This window comes from Hippocampus guttulatus, chromosome 16 (assembly GCF_054856545.1).
Source record: "Hippocampus guttulatus isolate MCC_2025c chromosome 16, RoL_Hgut_1.0, whole genome shotgun sequence".
Lineage (NCBI taxonomy): Eukaryota > Metazoa > Chordata > Actinopteri > Syngnathiformes > Syngnathidae > Hippocampus > Hippocampus guttulatus.
The window spans coordinates 1655038-1676274 of record NC_141276.1 but is presented as its reverse complement, the minus strand read 5'-3'; the positions used below and the strand labels follow the sequence as shown (position 1 = coordinate 1676274).

At 44.8% G+C, this 21237-nt stretch overlaps 2 protein-coding genes across 7 annotated transcripts; both read left to right on the top strand.

The window, feature by feature from the left end:
• Positions 1 to 11: 11 nt before the first annotated feature.
• LOC147192356 (cysteine protease atg4da-like) lies at positions 12 to 4266 on the top strand. The gene is made up of 11 exons (XM_086132281.1): positions 12 to 127; positions 763 to 1009; positions 1101 to 1184; positions 1285 to 1458; positions 1867 to 2167; positions 2263 to 2327; positions 2449 to 2597; positions 2957 to 3035; positions 3117 to 3193; positions 3867 to 3986; positions 4093 to 4266. Exons 2-11 carry the CDS (start codon positions 820 to 822, stop codon positions 4264 to 4266), a joined length of 1413 nt encoding a protein of 470 aa, XP_085988407.1. The 5' UTR covers positions 12 to 127; positions 763 to 819.
• Positions 4247 to 20010, top strand: smarca4a (SWI/SNF related BAF chromatin remodeling complex subunit ATPase 4a). Of its 6 annotated transcripts, none has more exons than XM_086132276.1 (34): positions 4247 to 4262; positions 7373 to 7636; positions 7974 to 8106; positions 8890 to 9342; positions 9549 to 9647; positions 10185 to 10440; positions 10564 to 10690; positions 10805 to 10978; positions 11191 to 11364; positions 11457 to 11624; positions 11711 to 11761; positions 12038 to 12168; positions 12326 to 12389; positions 12476 to 12585; positions 12907 to 13054; positions 13141 to 13304; positions 13746 to 13812; positions 13934 to 14044; positions 14126 to 14368; positions 14594 to 14707; positions 14868 to 14975; positions 15090 to 15176; positions 15266 to 15312; positions 15421 to 15587; positions 15752 to 15915; positions 16308 to 16574; positions 17047 to 17124; positions 17213 to 17431; positions 17515 to 17777; positions 18127 to 18235; positions 18309 to 18410; positions 18727 to 18859; positions 18942 to 19081; positions 19320 to 20010. In XM_086132276.1, the coding sequence occupies exons 2-34, from the start codon at positions 7415 to 7417 to the stop codon at positions 19350 to 19352; spliced, it is 4926 nt and encodes a 1641-aa protein (XP_085988402.1). In that variant the 5' UTR covers positions 4247 to 4262; positions 7373 to 7414; the 3' UTR covers positions 19353 to 20010. The 6 variants fall into 6 exon arrangements, with proteins under 6 accessions (XP_085988402.1, XP_085988405.1, XP_085988404.1 ...); XM_086132279.1 differs by lacking the exon at positions 4247 to 4262 and adding an exon at positions 5294 to 5410 and having other exon boundaries at positions 16308 to 16535; positions 18130 to 18235; XM_086132278.1 differs by lacking the exon at positions 4247 to 4262 and adding an exon at positions 5294 to 5410 and having other exon boundaries at positions 16308 to 16535.
• The last annotated feature ends 1227 nt before the right edge of the window (positions 20011 to 21237 follow it).

Below are 21237 nucleotides of genomic sequence, written 5' to 3'. Positions count from 1 at the left end.
GTCCGCTCGCAGCATAAACAAGGAAGTAGCAGAAGCTGATGGCTCCATTTGCTGTATACTGTACTATCAAATATACTGTCTCTCAGACCTTCATTGATTGTTTTGGCTCGTTAAAGTTTCCAGAAAGGTAATGTATGAAAGAAGGTAAAAACAACAATGTCATTTACTAGCGATACAGTGCATTTTATTTGCGAGTTTGCGTTACTAACCTGAAGGGAATGTTCGCCGGTACTGTATTTAAAAAAAAAAACATGTTTGAAATAATTAGGTGATATTTTGTAGCTAATCGTACTCGACGCGTGTAGGTCAGGTATTTTTAGTGAACATTTTTTTCCACATAAAAATGTTTTAAAACCGAATAATTAGAACAAAATTAAAACGTTAAAAAACATACAGAGATTCGTGTTTATCTTTTATTTGAGGATGAATATGTTAATAGTTTATTTACAGCGACAATGTGATGATTTTTTTTCTTCTGACATTGACTTTTACTTTTTGTAACTAACATAAACTGTGCCCCGTCATATCCTTGGTGCTGCGTGTGGCAGAAGAATAGCAGACCACCAGCCGCTCTTTTGCAGGCAGTAAATATCTGAAATTCCTCGAGTCACAGGGTGCAGTCACACGGTTTTCCTCTCCAAACTACCAAAGCTAGTTATCAAATTTGATGCGTCAATACACGTCTTCAATTTCGGAGAAGTAACTTCTTCAATGGTCAATGACAATTGTGCTTTGTTTTGTTTGTTCTTCATCCGCATGTAGCTGCTCTGGATCTAAGGACTGCTCCCTCATGGCCAGTGTTGTTCACATCTGAAGGTTATGAACCCTAGTGCCTTTTCAGTTTACTCAGAGAGCCAGTCTCCTGCAGATGAATACATGGACGACTGGCTCTTCCTCCCTTCTTCCTCGGCTGTTTCTCCCCCCCAAGAAGGAGCCTGCAGAGAAGACACAGAGGAAAGAGGCAAACTCAAATCTAAGTTGGTCTCAGCATGGAATAGTGTCAAATATGGTTTGTTATATCTACCAGACTAAATTACCGCTACAAATGTGATTGTTTCTTCGTGATTTGGTCTCTTGAAGTCTTCTTTCTCATTTATTAGGCTGGTCCTTCAAGCAGAAATCAAATTTGAACAAGAGCTCTCCTGTGATGATGTTTGGAAAGTCATATCAGCTCAGCGATCCAGGTGAGGTTTCGTCTGCCAATTCGAGCAGATAATTTAAGCATGATGCCTCATGGCTTTATAAGATAAGATCCAAGTTAATGTCTTATTACCACAACGTCAGGAGAGAAGGAGTGTTTCCACCGCTCCTTTGCAGCTCTCCTGTGGTTGACATACAGACGAGGTTTCCCTCAACTGAAAGGCTGCTCCCTGACCACGGACAGTGGCTGGGGGTGTCTTCTCCGCACAGGGCAGATGTTGTTGGCGCGAGGCCTGCTTTTACACCTGATGCCACAAGGTGACACACCAGCACAAGATTGATATTATGAAGCTTGCATTGAAGAGTTTGCATGCGAGTGGCTTGCAAGGACTTGGCAACATTTTTTCAAAAAAGAAGACAAATTGTGTAGAATTATTAGCAATCTAACAATTCTCAGCATGGCAATACATTTAAAATGTATTTTAACTCATTCACTCCCAAAGACGTTTTTAAACGTCTTTTCAGACTTGGTCCAGAATTGGCTGGTACTGAATGAGTTAATACACAATGCTGAATGTAAAGGATATTATATTTATATGAGGCTTCCGGGAGATAGTAAATTGTGAAATACAGTTTGGGTTTCAAATATCGCTTTTGCCGCAACCTTTTCTGACATGCCTCATGCACTTCTATGCAAGTCCCATGACCAGCTTTTATCTTTTCCAGGCTTGACATGTTCTGTGAGCCATCATATGTTCAAAGATGATATGGATCTCCCAGAGATACGCCCCGACGCCAGAGCCGTGTGTATGCAGAACTCCGGAGGGCTCAGAAAGAGTGCACGAAAGCTGAGTTTGGGTTCCCTCCTGGACAGATGCATGGAATCCACACACAGGAAGGTTGTCTCGTGGTTTGCAGATCACCCCTCGACTCCTTTTGGGATACATCAGCTGGTGGAGTTCGGCAAAGGTTTGGGGAAGAAAGCAGGGGACTGGTATGGCCCCTCAATTGTGGCACATATTCTGCGGTCAGTAATTAGTCATATTGTATATCCTATCCCGAGCTGCCTTACGGTACATCGTGTCATCATTCAAAAAAAATATCTCTTATTTTTTGTTATAGGAAAGCTGCAGAAGCATCAGCTGACCTTCCCAATCTTGCCATCTATGTTGCACAAGATTGCACCAGTTAGTACTTTATTCTATTCTGGAAAATAGTTGATAGCGTTACCCACAGAAATAGTACATTCTTGCACAGCGTTGGGAGATTTTATTGTATTTTTTTTTGTAATGCTCTTGTTTGAATCAGTCTACAAAGATGACGTGAAAGAGTTGTGCGGACGGCGTCTTTCCGGGATCTCTGCTGCATCTCTTCAGCCTTGGAGGGCCGTCATCCTCTTGGTGCCTGTGCGGCTTGGAGGACAGGAACTCAATTCTGCCTATATCACGAGCGTCAAGGTAGTCTGATATACGGTGGCCGTCCGCTGTTTGATTGTTGTAACCGGTAAAAATACAGTCAGTGTAAATACACTGGATTGTTCTCCAATGCGGCAAAACTATAAGTAGCAGTAGTGAGATGGTGACACTGCTAAATGGTGTTGAGATTAGCGATATTTGTTGGTGAGGAGGCAATCTGGCATTGCCATGATAATGACAGAGACACTCTCGTATTTCACGTGCATCCATGCTTGTTCCTTTCTAGCTTTTACTGAAACATTTTGTCCTTTCTATTGTAGAACTCGTCAGGGGTGTTGCGTATTGACTACATGGATGTGTCTACAAACAACAAAATAATTTGCCACTGTTTTTCTCAACAGAAAATCCTCACCTTAGAATACTGCATTGGTATCATCGGGGGCAAACCAAAGCGCTCTCTCTACTTTGTTGGTTTCCAAGGTACAGTAGGTTCGGTTCCACGTGTTCTCTTGGCTTAGCCGTATGAACGTGCTTTCTTGAAGACTTTCTGCTTTGTTGAAGATGACCATCTGTTGTACTTGGACCCTCATTACTGTCAACCCACGGTGGATATAACAAAGGGCAACTTTCCTCTAGAGGTATTCAGAAATACCGCCACTCTTCGTTTTTCTGCTTTTCTTCGGTCACCACCATTAGATTTGCTTTTTGGCAATGAATGGATGGTCATACACAAGATTGGCACTCAATCCAGTGCAAGCCTCCACCAAGGCCAAACGATTAATGAAATTGGAAAAGTGCCGTGGAATTCGGTTTGCTTAATCCATCCATCTACCCGTGTTCTAATCAGCTTCTCCTCACGAGGGTCGCGGGCTTGCTGGAGCCTACCCCAGCCGTCTTCGGGCAGTAGGCGGGGGACACCCTGAACCGGTTGCCAGCCAATCGCGGGGCACAGATAGACAAACAACCATTCGCGCTCACATTCGCACCTAGGGAAGATTTCAAGCCTTTCGTTAACCTGCCATGCATGTTTTTGGAATGCGGAAGAAAACTGGAGTACCCAGAGAAAACCCACGCAGGCACGAGGAGAACACTCAAAAACACGGGAAGGCCGGACCCTGCCTTCTTGCACTGTGAGGCGGACGTGCTAACCAATCCTCAACAATGTCATACTATCTCAAAGTGATCCATGTGAAAAAAAACACACACACACACCTAAGCTAGCATTGGCCTGAGGCTTTTTTGTGCAGTACTGCGGTAAGGGGGGAAAAAAAAAATTCACAGGTTCTTTGTTTTCGTCTCCTCATGTTCCAGTCATTTCACTGTAAATATCCACGGAAAATGCCTTTCTCTCGCATGGATCCCAGCTGCACCATTGGATTCTATGCAAAAGGCCAAAAGGACTTTGAAATGCTGTGCAAGGTTGTCGATGAGGTTGGTGGAAATGTGGAAAATGTACATCCAACTAGATTCATTGCCTGCATTTTGATTAGCACTCATCTTGTACCTTTGTGACTGCCGTCTCACCCAACCCCCCCAGGCTGTCTCCACATCTGCGGAGATGTACCCCGTGTTTGTATTTGCCGAAGGTCATCGTCGAGTGGAGGAGGAGGAACACAAGAGCCCAGCCACTAACATCACTTATATCCAGAGGAAGACCGAGCTGAGGAGGGTCGACACTAGTGACAGCATGGATGAGTTTGTTCTATTGTGAGCGAACATCAGAAATGGGTTGGAGGGGGGGGGGGGGGTATGCTCAAGTAAAACCCCAAACTGAGAGCATCGCGGTGGGTTAACACATCTGCCTTCCAGTTCTGAGGTTTGGGTTCAAATCTCCGTCCGCCCTGTGTGGAGTTCGTACTTTGACTTCCTTGCCTGTTCCAAAAATATCTTAGGTTAATTGAAGACTCTGAAACATCGTACCCAGATACCGTATGCACATTCTGGTTATGAATATGAGTGTGACTGGTTGTTAGGGGACCAGGCCAGAGATGGATAAAAACGGGTGGATTTTTCTGCCTAATATTAATCTGCAATATTAATCAGAACACAGGGTTTAGACTGGAGCGTGCAGAGAACATAGCATTAAGAAAAATTTTGACTGGACTTCCCCTTTAAACTAAGTGGTCATTAGACCATTGACACTACACATTATTTTACCGTTATATTTATTGTTTCACATGGTGAAACTTAATGTTGCTCTCAGGGCAATGTTTTATTTTCCTAATACTGTATTCAACAGCAATAAATGAGTACTGAACTAGCAATAATGAACAACAGCTGGTCGGAAGCGTTACTGCGACAAATATAGCTCTTCGCTGTTGGACAAGCATGTGACTTGCTTTCTTGAATGAAGGAGGAAAAAAGGCTTCTGAACATGTGACATGAGAAAAAAGACAATATTGTCAAAGATGTAGCAGATTACGTGTCTTAGATTGTGGGAACTGACCTCAGGAAAAACAAATACAAGCTCTGTGATCTATGCATATTGGATTACATTTTTATCTGTATACATTTTATTTTACTTTGTGGTGCACTATACTGTACAGTTTTGCACAAGGAGGATTAGAAATAAATTTCCTGAAAATAGTCGTTTCCTTGCTCCCCCCCCCCCCCCCCCCCGTAAAGAAAGTAAAAGTTATTCCGACCGTGCGTTGCTGCCATCACGGGGCCTAAAGGGAGTGAGAGGCGCTGGAAGGGGGCGCTGTTGAGCCGTACAGGCAGTTCCATTTGACTCGGCGGGGAGGGGGGTGAGGGAAAAAAACGTCTGGGTAGGTCGCTCTTTGTTTTCTGGCAGGGAGGAAAACCAAGAGACTTTGTGACCGGCAAGATTTTAAACACCGCTGTTCATCGTTCGCGTAAGTTCGACTCGACGTGGTTGTTAGATTGAGGGAGTGACGGTAGTGAACGACAAGAGCGTTCCAGGATGGATTTGTGTTTGAAGCACGGGTTGTTTGAGAAAAGACAGTCACCGCAGTTAAACCGGCGGTGGCGCGACTGCGAGCAATGAATGAAAATTATATTTGGAAATGTGTTGTGAGCGGAGCAGAGACGAGGGTACGGGACGCGCTTTGGATCAATCATCGAAAGCGGCGAGGGATACGGCAAACTTTGGCCCGCCGCTGCTTTTAAACTAACAGCTCGTCCTCTATTTTTCTGTCTAATTGGCCTGAAAAAGCATGGCCGGCTAGGCTAACTCGGCTAACCCGCTAGCTTGTTAGCTCCCGTCATCAAATAACTTGAGTTGTTTTCTCAATGTTTTGTTTTGTGTTTGCCGCGCATAGTAATGTCTGGGAAGGAATCATCGAAAGCACGGTTGAATGAGACGTTAATTGTTGTATTGTTAGAACGCTTAAAAATAAAAAGAGTGTTGTAGACGAACAATTCTGTGAACCGACACAACGTAACGTTGACAATGAAACAAGCGAGGCCTTGATGACGTGAGCATAGCCAAATATTATGACTATAATTTTGAGATGAATATTGACCGTAACGTTTATAAGTGTTTAAGGATAGACACAGAACTACGAAGTCGTTAAAAGAATGCATTTATCTGTTTCAGGTCTAACTTCTTAACTGTCGCTCAGTTGCGCCGAAGCCGAACTGACACTTGTTCAAAGGGGGTTTTGACCTACTATGTAAGATACGTATCAAATAATAACACCGTTTTCTTAGGTTGCGAGAATGTCTTATTACTTTGGAGTATGAGCTGTGCGAGTTATGTTTTAGAATATTTATTTTTGATGTGCCAATTGCCTCCTGGTGTACAAGTATAGACGTCTGTGAACATTGCGTCTGACTTTTTGGGATACTTTTTGACATAGAAAAAGTTCAGTCCTGTGAAATGTGTCTTTGCATTTCAATCTTGTTTGTTTCGATTAATGGTTATGTAAAGACTTTTTTTTAATCAATCAATAAAAACATTTACTTCTGTTTTTCATGCAGGGTTCCAGTAGATCCCGAAAAAGTATTAAAAGGAATTGTATTTATGAATTTAAGAACAACACCTTTAATTGGAATTAAAACGTCGTAAATGAAGCTTTCAGGAGTCTTAAATGATCACACATGTGAAGTAGAATGCTTTCATGTATTCAGTTATTTCAGGCAGTAGCATTTTAGGAGGAGCCATTATCTTATTTTAGTGTTTCACATACAAAAAGAATTAACAAATAATGCTTGAAAAAGACTGGGATTTTATATTTGTAAATAGTCTCAAATGTCATACTGAAAAGATTCTTTAAAATTATAATTGACCAAATGTCTCTCGTGTTAATGTCACAAATCACACAACCAACAAAACGGTGATCAATTTAATTGTGACTCTTAAGAGCAGATGCATGTTATTTATGGACTCGAGCCACTTTGAAGAACATGGTAAATTGGGCACATTGAGAAGTTGGTTGCAAAACTTGATTTCATTGGGAATAAAAACGAACTGAATCTCATTTGATCCTCTCCTCTTTCATCTATAACTGCTTCAGACAACAAAGTGTATGCAGAAAAGTGGTGAAGATAGCACGACTGTCTGTGTCCTATGTGTTGTGTTGTGTTATTTTGACTTCAAAATGGCACCGCGTGAGTGGCTGCCTTTCCAGCAGCTCCTATATTTTGTTGTTCTACTTCTTCCTTTCATAACTTTGCTGCTGTGAATCGGGAATTTCTCCATTGCGAGACTAATAAAGGTTTTCTTATCTTATTTGCCTTTGCTTTGGTAACCCTGTCATGTCATTATTGAAAGAATACAACTGCATTTTTAATGGGTGCTTAAGACGCACTCTTTTTTTTTTTTTTTTTTTTTTTGACTTTACCATTCTTTACAGGGGTCCTTGTTGCTGCCTCACATTCCCACTCTCCCCTGAGAGATGGCCACTCCTGACCCCCCAATGGGAGGGACACCTCGGCCCGGTCCCTCCCCAGGCCCAGGGCTATCTCCAGGTGGTATGATGGGCCCGAGTCCAGGTCCTTCCCCTGGCTCTGCTCATAGTATGATGGGGCCCAGTCCAGGACCTCCTGGATCTGGACACCCGCACCCTCCACAGGGACCCTCAGGATATCCTCAGGAAAACATGCACCAGATGCACAAAGTACCTAAATTATTTTGCATGATCAATTCCTTTGTTTATTATAAATCTTCAGTCAGTATTTAAAAAATGATGACTTGTAAGGCAGTATCATGCCACTGATCCTTTGCCATTTCGCATTCATCCCAGATTAAAGTTTGTGGATGTTGAATACATTGATATATGGTTGGATTAGTCTAACGTATTCTTTATTGCATTATTTTACTTGCTTGCTTACGGGTTTGTAGTTAATTAATTCCTATGAAATATTGCTATTAAGATACATTGACCACAATATAGTTAGAACAAATGAGTCAGTCTTTTTAGTCCATTGTGTAATAACTGTGTACCTGTAATTCAGCCAATGGATGCCATGCACGAGAAGGGCTTGCCCGACGACCCTCGCTACGGTCAAATGAAGGGCATGGGCATGAGACCAGCAGGGCACAGTGGGATGGGACCTCCTCCGAGCCCCATGGACCAACATTCCCAAGGTATCCATCCAGGTTTCACTCCGCTTATCCTCACAAGGGTTCTGGAGCCTATCCCAGCCGTCTTCGGGTAGTAGGCGGGGGACACCCTGAACCAGTTGCCAGCCAACCATCTGCACTCACACCTAGGGACAATTTGGAGTGTTTGGTAAAAAATGTTCAAAATAAATTCATCCAGTTTACAATTGGCAGAACAGGAGATTAGATGGGAACATTTTTCTTTCAGGTTTGTTCCTGAACACCACATAGTTATAACAGACCAGACAGTCCTCCAGACAATAAAAGCAAAGATGAGTGAGGGAGGGAGACATCAAGAACACATCTAGCCGGTTTTTCCTCTTGTGTTGTAAATTTGGCAGCATGAGAGGACAACTTGCGTGAAGACAACCAGGCAGCCGGCTTCCATTTTCATGCAACCAAAATGGCAGTTACTAAAGGAAGATTGAAAAATGACTAAAAAGTACAACATTCTGACATCATGTGAATTGTAAATGTATGAATATTGGGATTTATGTCTAATACGAAATGGCTCTTCAGAGCGAAATCTTACAAAGTAACGCCATGTAATTTGCAAAACAAAGGAAGTGCATCCGGTTTAGTCAGCTCCACTGCTTTACTTGGTTTTGCTATTTTAACAATCCAGTCGAACTTTTTCTTCTGGATGTCATGTCTTATCACGCAGCTCTCAGTAGCTCTGAGTTGAGCTCTCAAACATATTTAACCCGTGTTTGGAAAAAAAAAAAGCTACTTGAAAGTGAATCTAATCCCTGCGTTCATGCTCCCAAGGTTATCCCTCTCCATTGGGTGGCTCAGAGCATGCACCAAGCCCGGTCCCAGCTAATGGTCCTCCGTCTGGCTCCATGATGCCTGGTGGGCCATCTGGTCCAGGGCCTGGCCCAATGGAGAGTACGGGGGACCCGAATCAGGGAATGGGACAGACAAACCGTGGCGGTCCTCCAGGTCCAGGTGGACCAGGTGGTGCTGTCAGTGGACCAACGGGTACTGCAGGACCTACGCCTTTCAACCAGAACCAGTTACACCAACTCAGGGCTCAGATTATGGCCTACAAGATGCTGGCACGCAGTCAGCCCTTGCCGGACCACTTGCAGATGGCCGTGCAAGGAAAGAGGCCCATGCCAGGGATGCAGCAACAGCCCATCCCCAACATGGCCACTTCTGCTGGCCCTGTAGGCGGGCCAGGGCCAGGACCAGCTCAGGCCAACTACAACAGACCTCATGGTGAGCAGAGGAAAGATGCGAGAAACATTTTAAGATTTATTGGTTGCGATATGCTGCGTACATTAAAGCATTTGTGTTATAAATGAACATTCACATTTTTGACCGGTCTGACACAGGTAATCGGACCTACCTGGAGGTCTCCTGTTATCCTTGTTGAGAATGATGAAATCGAATGTGGAAGTATATAAAGACTTGTGTGCTTTCAGGTATGGTTGGTCCCAATATGCCACCGCCTGGACCTGCAGGAGTTCCCCCAGGCCTGCAAGGCCAGCCTGCAAATGGACCTCCTAAGTCATGGCCCGAAGGTACAGTTTGTCCCCTGGATGGACCTATCTACCTATTTTTTTGTATGATTTAACAACAATTTGCTCATTTCTAATAAGCGGTGCACACATGATTGCTTGACAAATTTGCTAATGTTGGGCATGATGTTTGTGGTAGCTGACTGCCAACTGCATGCACCACAGCCACAAATTCTCACAGTAATGGACTCTATTCACACATTATTTCCGCATTTAGGGTCTGGAGGCATGCTCGTCTAATGAATAACGAAAGCATCAAGCGCTTTAAAATATACTTGCAGTCTGCTGAAATCAAGTTACCATAAATGATGTCATTTTTACCGAATGAGCCGTCTTGCATAGAGTGCATTGTCAAGTATAATTCAACAGCTTGTTGATTAAGGGCCTCAAGTGAAAATGCAACCAGTGCTTTGACCAACGGTTGTAAATGTTTAAGCGTGGGGTGCGTTCATCACACTGACCAATTAAAGCAATCTAGTTACTTCACACATTTGTGTTTGAACCTCATCCTGCATATCCTCTCTGGTCCCCCACCTATAGGACCAATGGTGAATGCTGCCGCTCCGTCCAATCCTCCTCAGAAGTTGATTCCTCCTCAGCCCACGGGCAGACCGTCTCCTGCTCCTCCCTCTGTGCCACCCGCTGCCTCACCAGTAATGCCCCCTCAGACGCAGTCTCCAGGTCAGCCTGCACAGCCCCCTCCCATGATGCTTCACCAGAAACAGAATCGCATAACCCCCATCCAAAAACCCAGAGGGCTGGACCCAGTGGAAATCCTCCAGGAGAGGGAATACAGGTGAAAAGAGTCTGTCTCTGTACAGCTCAGTGTTTCTTTGTGACGAGTTCTCATCACATTCAGAAATTCTGTATTTGCTCTCCTTATACATTCCGAATGGTGTTTATGCTCCTTGTTGTGCAGGCTACAAGCCCGTATTGCTCACCGTATTCAGGAACTGGAGAACCTACCAGGTTCCCTTGCTGGTGACCTACGGACCAAAGCGACAATTGAGCTTAAAGCCCTGAGGCTGCTTAATTTTCAGAGACAGGTATACATGCTGACAAGCTCAATTTGTGAGAACCGACATGACTGAGAGCTAAATCCACGTTCATATTTGTGTTTTTATTGTGCATCGAAATGTTTTGGCTTTTTTCTCTTTCAGCTACGCCAAGAGGTGGTGGTCTGCATGCGTCGCGACACCGCTCTCGAAACTGCTCTTAATGCCAAGGCCTACAAGCGCAGCAAGCGCCAGTCTTTACGTGAGGCCCGTATCACAGAGAAGCTTGAAAAACAACAAAAGATTGAACAAGAACGGAAACGTCGACAAAAACACCAGGTATGCGGTGTGAGGTCACCCTTGCGAGTTAAGGAAAATAGCTTGTTTTTTATTTTTAGTCCGGTGGAGGGTTTTCCTGTTAATGACCGTCTTTAGGTACTATTCATCCACTGATGTCTGCTTTGCACGTGGCTTCTTCTCAAACATTTTTCAGGATTGGCGACAGAATACGCAATTAAAACAAAGTTTGCGGTCTTGTCTACCATTCATAGGAATACCTCAACAGCATCCTGCAGCACGCTAAGGACTTTAAGGAGTACCATCGATCCATCACAGCCAAGATCCAAAAGGCCACCAAAGCGATCGCCACCTATCACGCAAACACTGAGCGTGAGCAAAAGAAGGAGAATGAGCGCATTGAAAAGGAGAGAATGCGGAGGCTGATGGTGAGATGTCCCTCAAAAATCTTTTTCACACAAATACTCTTTTCCAGTGAATGCATTCACCCAGTCCATCGCCGTACGTTTTCCTCTATCAGGCCGAAGATGAGGAGGGGTATCGTAAACTTATTGACCAGAAGAAAGATAAGCGTCTGGCCTACCTATTGCAGCAGACGGATGAATATGTGGCCAACCTCACAGAGCTGGTGCGAGCTCACAAAGCTGCACAAGCTCTCAAGGAAAAGAAAAAGAAGAAGAAAAAGAAGGTGATTGTATATGCAGCGTCATGTAAGACAATATGTTTTTGTTTAAAGTGTTAATCATTGTCTTGTACCTTTTTGAATGGTTTCAGAAGCCAGAGCCTGCAGAGGGCGGCGCCGCTGCTCTTGGACCCGATGGAGAGGTGAGATCGGACATTGAATAGTGAAATCTGTCCTGGAAATAGCAATAAGTAGTAGTTTAAAGCCTCTCGATTTTAAATGTGGCGAGGTTTATGACAACCCCTTTTTGCTGTACGTGCCTCCTTGATTCATGGTTCAACAAACGAGTTCAAGACGATCCGTGTTCACAGGCGCGTCCAAGCACAAAAATATTCCAATAAATCCTGTCCTAAGATCAGTTGAGTTATAAGTTGCAGATTGCATTCGTACAACCGCGCTACTTTTGTCTTTTCCCCCAGCCATTGGATGAGACCAGTCAAATGAGTGACCTCCCAGTGAAGGTCATCCATGTAGACAGTGGGAAAATCCTGACTGGTGTTGATGCGCCTAAGGCTGGTCAGCTGGAAACCTGGCTTGAAATGAACCCTGGGTGAGTGGAATGCCTGGAGGCTCTCTCACCCACAAATTCAGATGCACGATTGTATTCTGCGTAATTGTATGTTGTCAGCAGACGAACGCATTTGTATTCAATGGTAGGCTCCTTGAGCAGAATGGGCAATTCCCTTGAGTAATACGGCTTTTTGTAGGTATGAAGTAGCACCGCGTTCAGACAGCGAAGACAGTGGCACTGAAGAGGACGAGGAAGATGAGGTACGCAACCCAAGTTATTCTTCCTAACCAGAGCAGAAAGGTGCTGCGTTGCTCTCCTTGACCCTATCCAACACTTTTGCGTGAAGGACGACGATGAGAAACCTCATGCTTCCGCAGCTCAGAATGAGGAGAAAAAGAAGATCCCAGACCCAGATAGCGAAGACGTGTCTGAAGTGGATGTTCGGCACATCATCGAGTAAGACGCCATCATTCCCCTTGGAAATGCCTCTTTTACAATAGACGACCGAATCAAATGTCTGTTAGCCTTTCTTAATCCGGGCTGTGACAGGTGCCCGACTCTGGCTAATTAACGAAGGCCGAAACCAAACCAACTGCCATTCCAAAAACTTTTTTTTTTTTTTAATTGCTGTACTTTTCCAGATGCCCCATTGGCCACTGCAGTCTCTGTCCCAAACATCTATACTACCTGTCGACACCATTTTCTTTACATTCAAATATGAAATTTTTTCGGGGGGTGTTTCTACCATGCAACTCGTATTGTTTTTATTTGCCTCAGGCATGCCAAGCAGGACGTGGATGATGAGTACGGAAGTGCATCGTTCAACCGAGGCCTGCAGTCCTACTACGCTGTGGCTCATGCAGTCACTGAGAAAGTGGACAGGCAGTCATCACTGTTGGTCAACGGTCAGCTCAAACAATACCAGGTACATGGTCAAGTGGTGAAAAAACCCCCAAATGAGCTCATTTCTTTCATTGACTGAGTTAAGCCTAATTTACCCGTTCCATCTAGATCAAAGGGCTAGAGTGGCTTGTGTCACTTTACAACAACAACTTAAATGGCATCCTGGCTGATGAGATGGGTCTGGGAAAAACTATCCAGACCATTGCCCTGATTACCTACCTCATGGAATACAAGCGCATTAACGGGCCTTTCCTCATCATCGTGCCACTCTCGTGAGTCTAGAAATTGCCGTCGTTGATCACTGTAACGATATGTATTTACACACGCAGGAAGAATAGTTGGTGGAAGCCAATTAAAAAGAAAAACCAAAAGATCACTGAAATGAATATTGAAGCTACAAAGCTTTTGGGAGGATCTCCTTTGGCAGATGAAACAAAATGCTACTGATATTCTGCACCAGTTCTGAATCCTGGATAATCTTAAGTTTTTGTCAGGCTGGTTTTCTTGTTTCTTTTTGAAGTAACGCCAAGCCATCAAACCATAAAAAAAAGTGTGATTTTCCTCTGTTCAATACATGTTTGGGTTTGTTTATTTCCGTGACTGTTGTGAATTTTTGTTTCGACGAAGTGCGCTCATCTTTGTCGAATCTATTTGAATACACCTCAGAAGGAGTCGGCATCGTTCCTAATCCAAATTTCCATATTGCTTCATAGAACACTGTCAAACTGGGTGTATGAGTTTGATAAGTGGGCGCCATCTGTTGTGAAAGTTTCCTACAAGGTGAGTTTTTCAATGATTATATCAAGCTCCAAATCTGACAACTGAATCACACTCCGTGTGAAAAATGATCTGTTTATCTGGGATAGCAAAAATTGGGAATTACTGTGCAAATTTTTTCCAGGGCTCACCAATTGCTCGCCGCGCATTCGTTCCCATCCTGCGCAGTGGCAAATTCAATGTGCTGCTCACCACATACGAGTACATCATCAAAGATAAGCAGGTGCTAGCAAAGGTACGTGTTCATAGTCGAGTCATCACCACGAGCTTTGAATATTGGCTGTATTAATCACATTCCCGCACTGTCCTCCAAAAGCTTCGTTGGAAGTATATGATTGTGGACGAGGGCCATCGTATGAAGAACCACCACTGTAAGCTGACCCAGGTGTTGAACACGCACTACCTGGCCCCGCGGCGCGTGCTGCTCACAGGCACTCCTCTGCAGAACAAGCTCCCTGAGCTCTGGGCCCTGCTTAACTTCCTCCTGCCCACCATTTTCAAGAGCTGCAGCACTTTTGAACAATGGTTCAACGCCCCGTTCGCTATGACTGGAGAGAAAGTGAGCATTATTCATAGGATTGTCGGAGTTGGCAGAAAATGGAGAAAAGCACTCAAACTGACACGCCATCTGGGCCAGCGGCTGTCTCCAATGGCCTTAACGACGTTTGTCAACAAAGAGGCTTGATAGATCGATATGATCCTTCGATAGCCACCGAACCCACATCTAGTTGTTTTAAATACATCTCATCATCCTCCCTTCCCCGCACCCCCTCTGCCCCTCAAGGTTGACCTCAATGAAGAAGAGACCATTCTCATTATTCGGCGTCTACACAAGGTGCTTCGGCCCTTCTTACTACGCCGGCTCAAAAAGGAGGTCGAGGCCCAGCTGCCAGAGAAGGTTTGCGTCATTCCATTTGTCAGTGGCTCTTGAGTCCATCAGCGTTTTGCCCCCACACAGTGTTTGAAATGATCATAAAAGCATTTCTCGTTGGCTCTCTCTCAGGCACCAAAGTTGAAGTTCCCTGATTTAACTGTGGCCCTTTTGTGTTGTTTGCTAGGTGGAGTATGTGATCAAATGTGACATGTCAGCCCTTCAGAGAGTGTTGTATCGGCACATGCAGGCGAAGGGGGTCTTGCTCACTGATGGATCAGAGAAAGATAAGAAGGTAAAGAAAAGAATGTCATTTTAAATATAATGGTGGGAACATTCATTGCAGAAATTGTTTGGTGGTGGCGGGAAGAGTCAATTGACAGATGTATGTCCCATTGTTTTCCTCCAGGGTAAAGGTGGCACAAAGACTCTGATGAACACGATTATGCAGCTGAGAAAAATTTGCAATCACCCCTACATGTTCCAACACATTGAGGTACGATTTTGCGGGGTTGAAATTGAGTGTGAGATTGGGAATCAATTTAATTCAAAGGATCTAGACGAAATGATGACGTGTTTTTACAGGAGTCTTTCTCTGAGCATCTGGGTTATTCGGGCGGAATCGTGAGTGGGTATGTATAGCATTAGGTGAAGTTTTACCTGCCCGTGTGCCTTTAGAAATAACATTTCATCCACACCGTCTCATTCTTGATGATCATTTTCTTCTTCTGTCTGTGCAGTCCTGACTTGTACCGCTCCTCTGGGAAATTTGAGCTCCTGGATCGTATCCTGCCCAAGCTGAGGGCCACCGACCACAAAGTGCTGCTCTTCTGTCAAATGACCTCACTGATGACCATCATGGAAGACTACTTTGCCTACCGCAACTTCAAGTACCTGCGCCTCGATGGTGGGTCACAACCCATTTCATAGAGCTTTGCTATAGGTCAACAGACTGTGAGGCGGATATGCTGGCCATTTTCCCACTGTGTTGCCCCAACTTGAAACCGAGAATATGACATTTAGTAAGAGCAGTCATCTACGACGTATCAACATTGTTTAATGTCCTCACAGGTACCACAAAGGCGGAGGATCGTGGGATGCTGTTGAAAACTTTCAATGACCCGGCTTCTGAGTACTTTGTGTTTCTGCTCAGCACCCGAGCAGGAGGCTTGGGTCTCAACCTGCAGTCCGCTGACACCGTTGTGATCTTTGACAGTGACTGGAACCCCCATCAGGTAATGTAGCGATCAGGTTTGTTGGCTTGCGAACGATCCTGATCTGTGACTGAAAACAACAGAGTTTTCGAGTTGTTCTTCAACACGTCCAATGCTGGGAAAAAGTACCGACGCCCTTCCTGATTCCTCTTTTGTGCCAGTGTGATAGCGTGGCACTGCTTTGCTGAACGCTGGCTTTCAATTATTGCTGCCAAGGATGGCAGATTTACTTCTTTACATAGGACCAGATAGGATTTTGTGTCCCTTAAGAAACTTGCTGTTTGTGATTTTGAAGTATGTAAATCGATTTGATGTTTGGGAACTTCTCAATGCGCTCGATATGCTTGAAGTGCGCAAAGGCTTTTTCACGACACTGTAGAAACCTGCTGCTGCTTTTCCATTTGTCTTGACAGGACTTGCAAGCTCAGGACAGGGCCCATCGTATTGGTCAGCAGAATGAGGTGCGCGTCCTTCGGCTCTGCACTGTCAACAGCGTGGAGGAGAAGATTCTGGCGGCGGCCAAGTACAAACTGAATGTTGACCAGAAGGTCATCCAGGCGGGCATGTTTGACCAGAAGTCTTCGGGCTGTGAGCGTCGGGCCTTTTTACAGGCCATTCTGGAGCACGAGGAACAGGACGAGGTCGGGGCTCGTGGAGGCTGCCGCACTAGGGGGGCGTGGGTGGGTGCGATCTGAACGTTGCCACGTTGCCCACCCACCCACATCTGCCTGTGCGCTGGTTCCCACAACTTCATTCTCTTCCTTATTTTTTCTTCCTCTTGTTTCTCTCCCACTTTTCTCAGGATTTCGTCTATCCGCACTCTTCCTTTTTCTCTTGTATATTTCTGCTTCTTTATCGAAAATGCGTGTCATAGTCCATGTAACGCTTCTACTTTTTTCCCTCCAATCTTTCTGCTTTCCTTGACAATTTTTGTTTCTCATTTGAAAAAAATAACTGTAGGTATTGCAATAACTTTAATTTGCTCAAAAACTACAACATGCAGTTGTCCACGCTTACTTCATACAACAGACATTTGAGGATTTTTTTTTTCTTGGCTGCTTTGCTGAAGAAAGTGAAAGAGAAGTGGCTCTGAGCTACCCCAATATTCTACCAGGTGCCCCGTCTCACTCTCACTGCCTCATCTCTCTGCAGGAGGAAGACGAAGTGCCTGATGATGAGACAGTCAACCAGATGATTGCCAGAAGTGAAGAGGAGTTTGACCAGTTCATGGTTAATCTCACCCTACTTTCAATCATAAAATAGATTGTCATTGAATAATCCAAGTCCCCTTAACCATCTGCGTTACCGTTGCATTCAGCGCATGGATCTCGACAGACGCCGCGAGGACGCCCGCAACCCCAAGAGAAAACCTCGTCTGATGGAGGAGGACGATCTCCCCGGCTGGATTTTGAAAGATGACGCCGAGGTCGAGAGGCTTACCTGCGAAGAAGAAGAGGAGAAAATGTTTGGCCGAGGTTCCCGCCAACGTAAGGAGGTGGACTATAGCGACTCGCTCACCGAGAAACAGTGGTTGAAGGTATGTCCCAATGGAAACCGGTCTTTCAAACAACAGCTGAGCTTTTGTCGTGGCTCAACTCTCCAGTCTTTTCTTTTCAAAAGGCCATAGAAGAGGGTAATCTGGAAGACATCGAGGAGGAAGTGCGCCATAAAAAGACAACCAGAAAGCGAAAGAGAGACCGCGACCATGACGGCGGGCCCACCACACCGAGCTCCAGCGGCGGCCGGGGCCGTGACAAGGACGACGACGTGAAGAAAGCAAAGAAACGTGGGCGGCCGCCTGCGGAGAAACTCTCTCCTAACCCTCCATCACTCACCAAGAAGATGAAGAAGATAGTTGATGCCGTCATCAAATACAAAGACGGGTGAGCTTGTTTATTTTTGGATTGGCAAACGTAGAATGTTAGGCTACATTGACGCTCTGTTCCCGGCCTCCACCACAGCCCGGTTTGAGGCCACTGTGGATAAAACGCGTTGGTAATACGCTAATGAAATATGGGTTTAATGGTCAGCCTGTGATTGCCGTGGTTGCCCAGCGAGACTGGAAAAACAGTTACGGTGCAGATGAGAAAATGGGAACCCGACAGTATGAAATAGGATGTTGCTGGCAAAGGAAACACTTATTCCCTGGCGTCTTTGTGCCAAGGGGCCTGCCATGCCCGCTGGTAGCAGTGCAAATTTGATCCTTTGTTGTGCATTTTCCTATCCTCTCAGTAGTAATGGACGACAACTGAGTGAGGTCTTCATCCAGCTGCCTTCCCGCAAGGAGCTTCCCGAGTACTATGAGCTCATCCGCAAACCAGTAGATTTTCGGAAGATCAAGGTATGCGCTCGGATGTTTTTCTCTGGTTTTCTCATGCCAATCCACATCTGACTTGCGCCGCTCCGTCGACCAGGAGAGGATCCGCAGCCATAAGTACCGCAGCTTGAATGACCTCGAGAGGGATGTGATGCTGCTGTGTCAGAACGCTCAGACTTTTAACCTCGAGGGATCTCTGGTTGGTGTCACCTTGGTTCTCCTTTTTACAAATACGCTGATGCCTTGGCTCACGGGTGCCCTGCCTTGCAGGCTTTTCAAATTTGCCACCTAAAATTTTGGTTATGAACTTTGGTTCCCGCTCCAGTGAGGTGGGACAAGAGAGAGCAACAGTAGCCCGTGCACTTTGAGCTGTTGATTGAAACGGAAAACAGTCAAAACGCATAATAAGTGATTGCACACTAAACACACAGATAAAGTTGTAAGTCAAGGCACTTCGTGTATATTTTAAATTCACGGGTCCGGGCTAACTTTTCCACTTTTCTTTAAACCATCAGATCTTCGAAGACTCGATTGTGCTTCAATCAGTATTCACCAGCGTGAGACAGAAGATTGAGAAGGAGGAAGACAGTGAAGGAGAGGACAGCGAAGAAGAAGAGGAAGACCTCGACGAAGGTTCTGAGTCTGAATGTAAGTGTCAGAAATTTGTATTTGTACAAAATGGTGTTTCTAAATGTTGGGAGGTCACGTCAAGCTGTGTGTTCCGTCCCAGCCCGTTCTGTGAAGGTCAAGATTAAACTGAGCCGTAAAGAAAAGGGGGACCGTGGTGGGAAAGGACAACGACGGAGGGGCCGTGGCATGCGAGCTAAACCCGTGGTGAGCGACGACGACAGTGAGGACGAACAGGAAGAGGTGAGCGAGGTTCATCTCCAAATGCAACGTACCACTTACGAGAACCAAACGTCGGCCTCTCATTTATGTAGTGCTTCGAAAAATTCAGTAAGGTGTTTTACAATGTGCGGTTGTGGTCGGATGTTTACATTTACATTCTTTTTCCAGGGTGAATTGATGAAGACATTTGTATTGAAGCATTTCTGTTTTTTCATTTTCTTCACCTGGTCAGTAAAACACCCATTTGTGATTGTTTCAGGAGCATTCCGCCAGCGGCAGCGAAGAGGACTGATCCTGAAACACTCCTAAGAGGACCAACGGTCCACTGATCTACTGGATTGGAACTTAGATATTTTTCTTTAGGTACCGCAGGGAGGCAGACGTGCAGTGGGAAAGCCTAGTTTCACCTAGTCAGATTTTTTTTCTTCTTCTTTTAATAAGTGAGACCTGTTGTATCCTCATTAAATTGTGTCATTGATTCAAAAGCAAAAAAAAAGTGAATATGAATTTACCCACTTCCATATTTAAACATCCTTTCTTATGATCAGTAGTGTGTCTTTCTTCTTTTGTCGCTTTTTTGTTGTTGTCGCTCTCAAATGGAAGATTGACAGATCCTGAGGCATAGACTGATTGTGGCCCATATTGAGAGCAGGGTTGTTTTTTTTAGGTCATTAGTTTGTCATCGTTTTGAGAAGTTAGCCAAGAGTCACTGTATTGCCTGAAAAATCCCATTTTGAATGCATGTTGAGCGTCGGTGGAAATGCACCTGGATGTGTCTTTGTTATTATCTTTGTGTAATTTAAGACTGCAAGCGGGATCATGGTAGGGCCCATCCGCAGCCCCTCCCTCTCAGGTATGTAAACAGGGAGGGAGGGAGGGAGGGACGTGACCGTTTTCTCGTGTCGGTGTCACTGGATTCCAAAAAGTACAATAAAGGCTTCTCGTAATAATTATGCAGGTTGCGTTTTTAATCTGACCGCTAGGTGGCCTACTATCATAATTGCTCTTGCTTGGAGGCTCGTTACGTTGATGTCCTGCTGCTGCCGTCCACTATTTGTAGTAACAGCATGGAAATACTCTGCAAATGTTTTTTTTAAAGCTCTTGATGAGGCCTACTTTTTGAACGTCTCAACCCAATTCAACTTTCAGCATCATCAGCCGAAACAAAGTGCTGTTCATAAAACACGAGCAATAAAAAAAGTTTCTATAACTACGGTACATTGCCATTTGGAATCAAGACGGTCTAGAATTTGTTACCGATTTGTTGCTTTACTGTTGTATATGTTAGTTGCTCCATGTACGTATATGCAGCGATGGCTGTTTGAAAGTGCTCTATAAATACAGTTGCGTTGAGTAGACTTCTGTTACATGTGGTTGCATCGTGTACAGGTTGCGTGAAGTTAGTTGTTCACCGAAGAGTATCGAGCATGACGCGAATTAATCTTCAGGGAAGAAGGAGGCAGGTAAAATTGTTGGATGTGTGTCAACAGCCCCGTTTGAAAGTGACTGTGTGACATGCAAGCGAACGGACCGGAAGAACCAGAAAACGTTTCAAGAAGGACAGGAAAAGACGTCGTTTCTCAAAAAGGGTTGTGTTTGACTCATGTCTCTCTGGATCTGCAAAGTTCTGTTTATTGCCTTTGTGAAATATCTGCGATTGTTTTTATTTGTAAAAAATGCCATCGACGAGGCCACCCTCTTCTCCCTTACTGCCGACGTGCCTCCAATTCCACAATCAATTCCGATGGCAAGCAATGCGAGATACAGGTTACATAGATGTAGTTGTAAAATTTGACAATACCACGTTCGTGACCCGCTCAATGTTATAAAGGGGGGAGGGGGTTAACGATGGAATTCTGCGAGTATCCAGTTGTCTTCTGCAGTGAGCACACCACTGCATTCTTTCTTTCGAACAATTTGCATTTCCTCGCTTGGCTCTGATGGCCTGCATTTCTGTTTTCGGGTTTGTCCAGCTCACAGAATCTTTGATTTGACCTCAGCTTCTTGAGGCAAATTAGAATGGGCTTTTATTTATTAAAAACCGCTGCCCTGCACCGATGTCAAGGATGTATTGCACAAGGTTCAAAGTTCAACTTTCAAAGGGGGGGGGGAGCCCCTCCGATATTTCCATGTGCCACGTGCGCACGTGAGCCTTCTGCATAGGGGTTAAAGTTACT

Coding starts and splice junctions, on each gene's coding strand:
- smarca4a (XM_086132276.1), top strand. CDS start 7,415: ATGGCCACTCCTGACCCCCCAATGGGAGGGACACCTCGGCCCGGTCCC. Junction 8,107..8,889: donor CATGGACCAACATTCCCAAG/GTATCCATCCAG, acceptor CATGCTCCCAAG/GTTATCCCTCTCCATTGGGT. Junction 16,575..17,046: donor GCCGCACTAGGGGGGCGTGG/GTGGGTGCGATC, acceptor ATCTCTCTGCAG/GAGGAAGACGAAGTGCCTGA.
- LOC147192356 (XM_086132281.1), top strand. CDS start 820: ATGAACCCTAGTGCCTTTTCAGTTTACTCAGAGAGCCAGTCTCCTGCA. Junction 1,185..1,284: donor ATATCAGCTCAGCGATCCAG/GTGAGGTTTCGT, acceptor CCACAACGTCAG/GAGAGAAGGAGTGTTTCCAC. Junction 3,036..3,116: donor CTACTTTGTTGGTTTCCAAG/GTACAGTAGGTT, acceptor GCTTTGTTGAAG/ATGACCATCTGTTGTACTTG.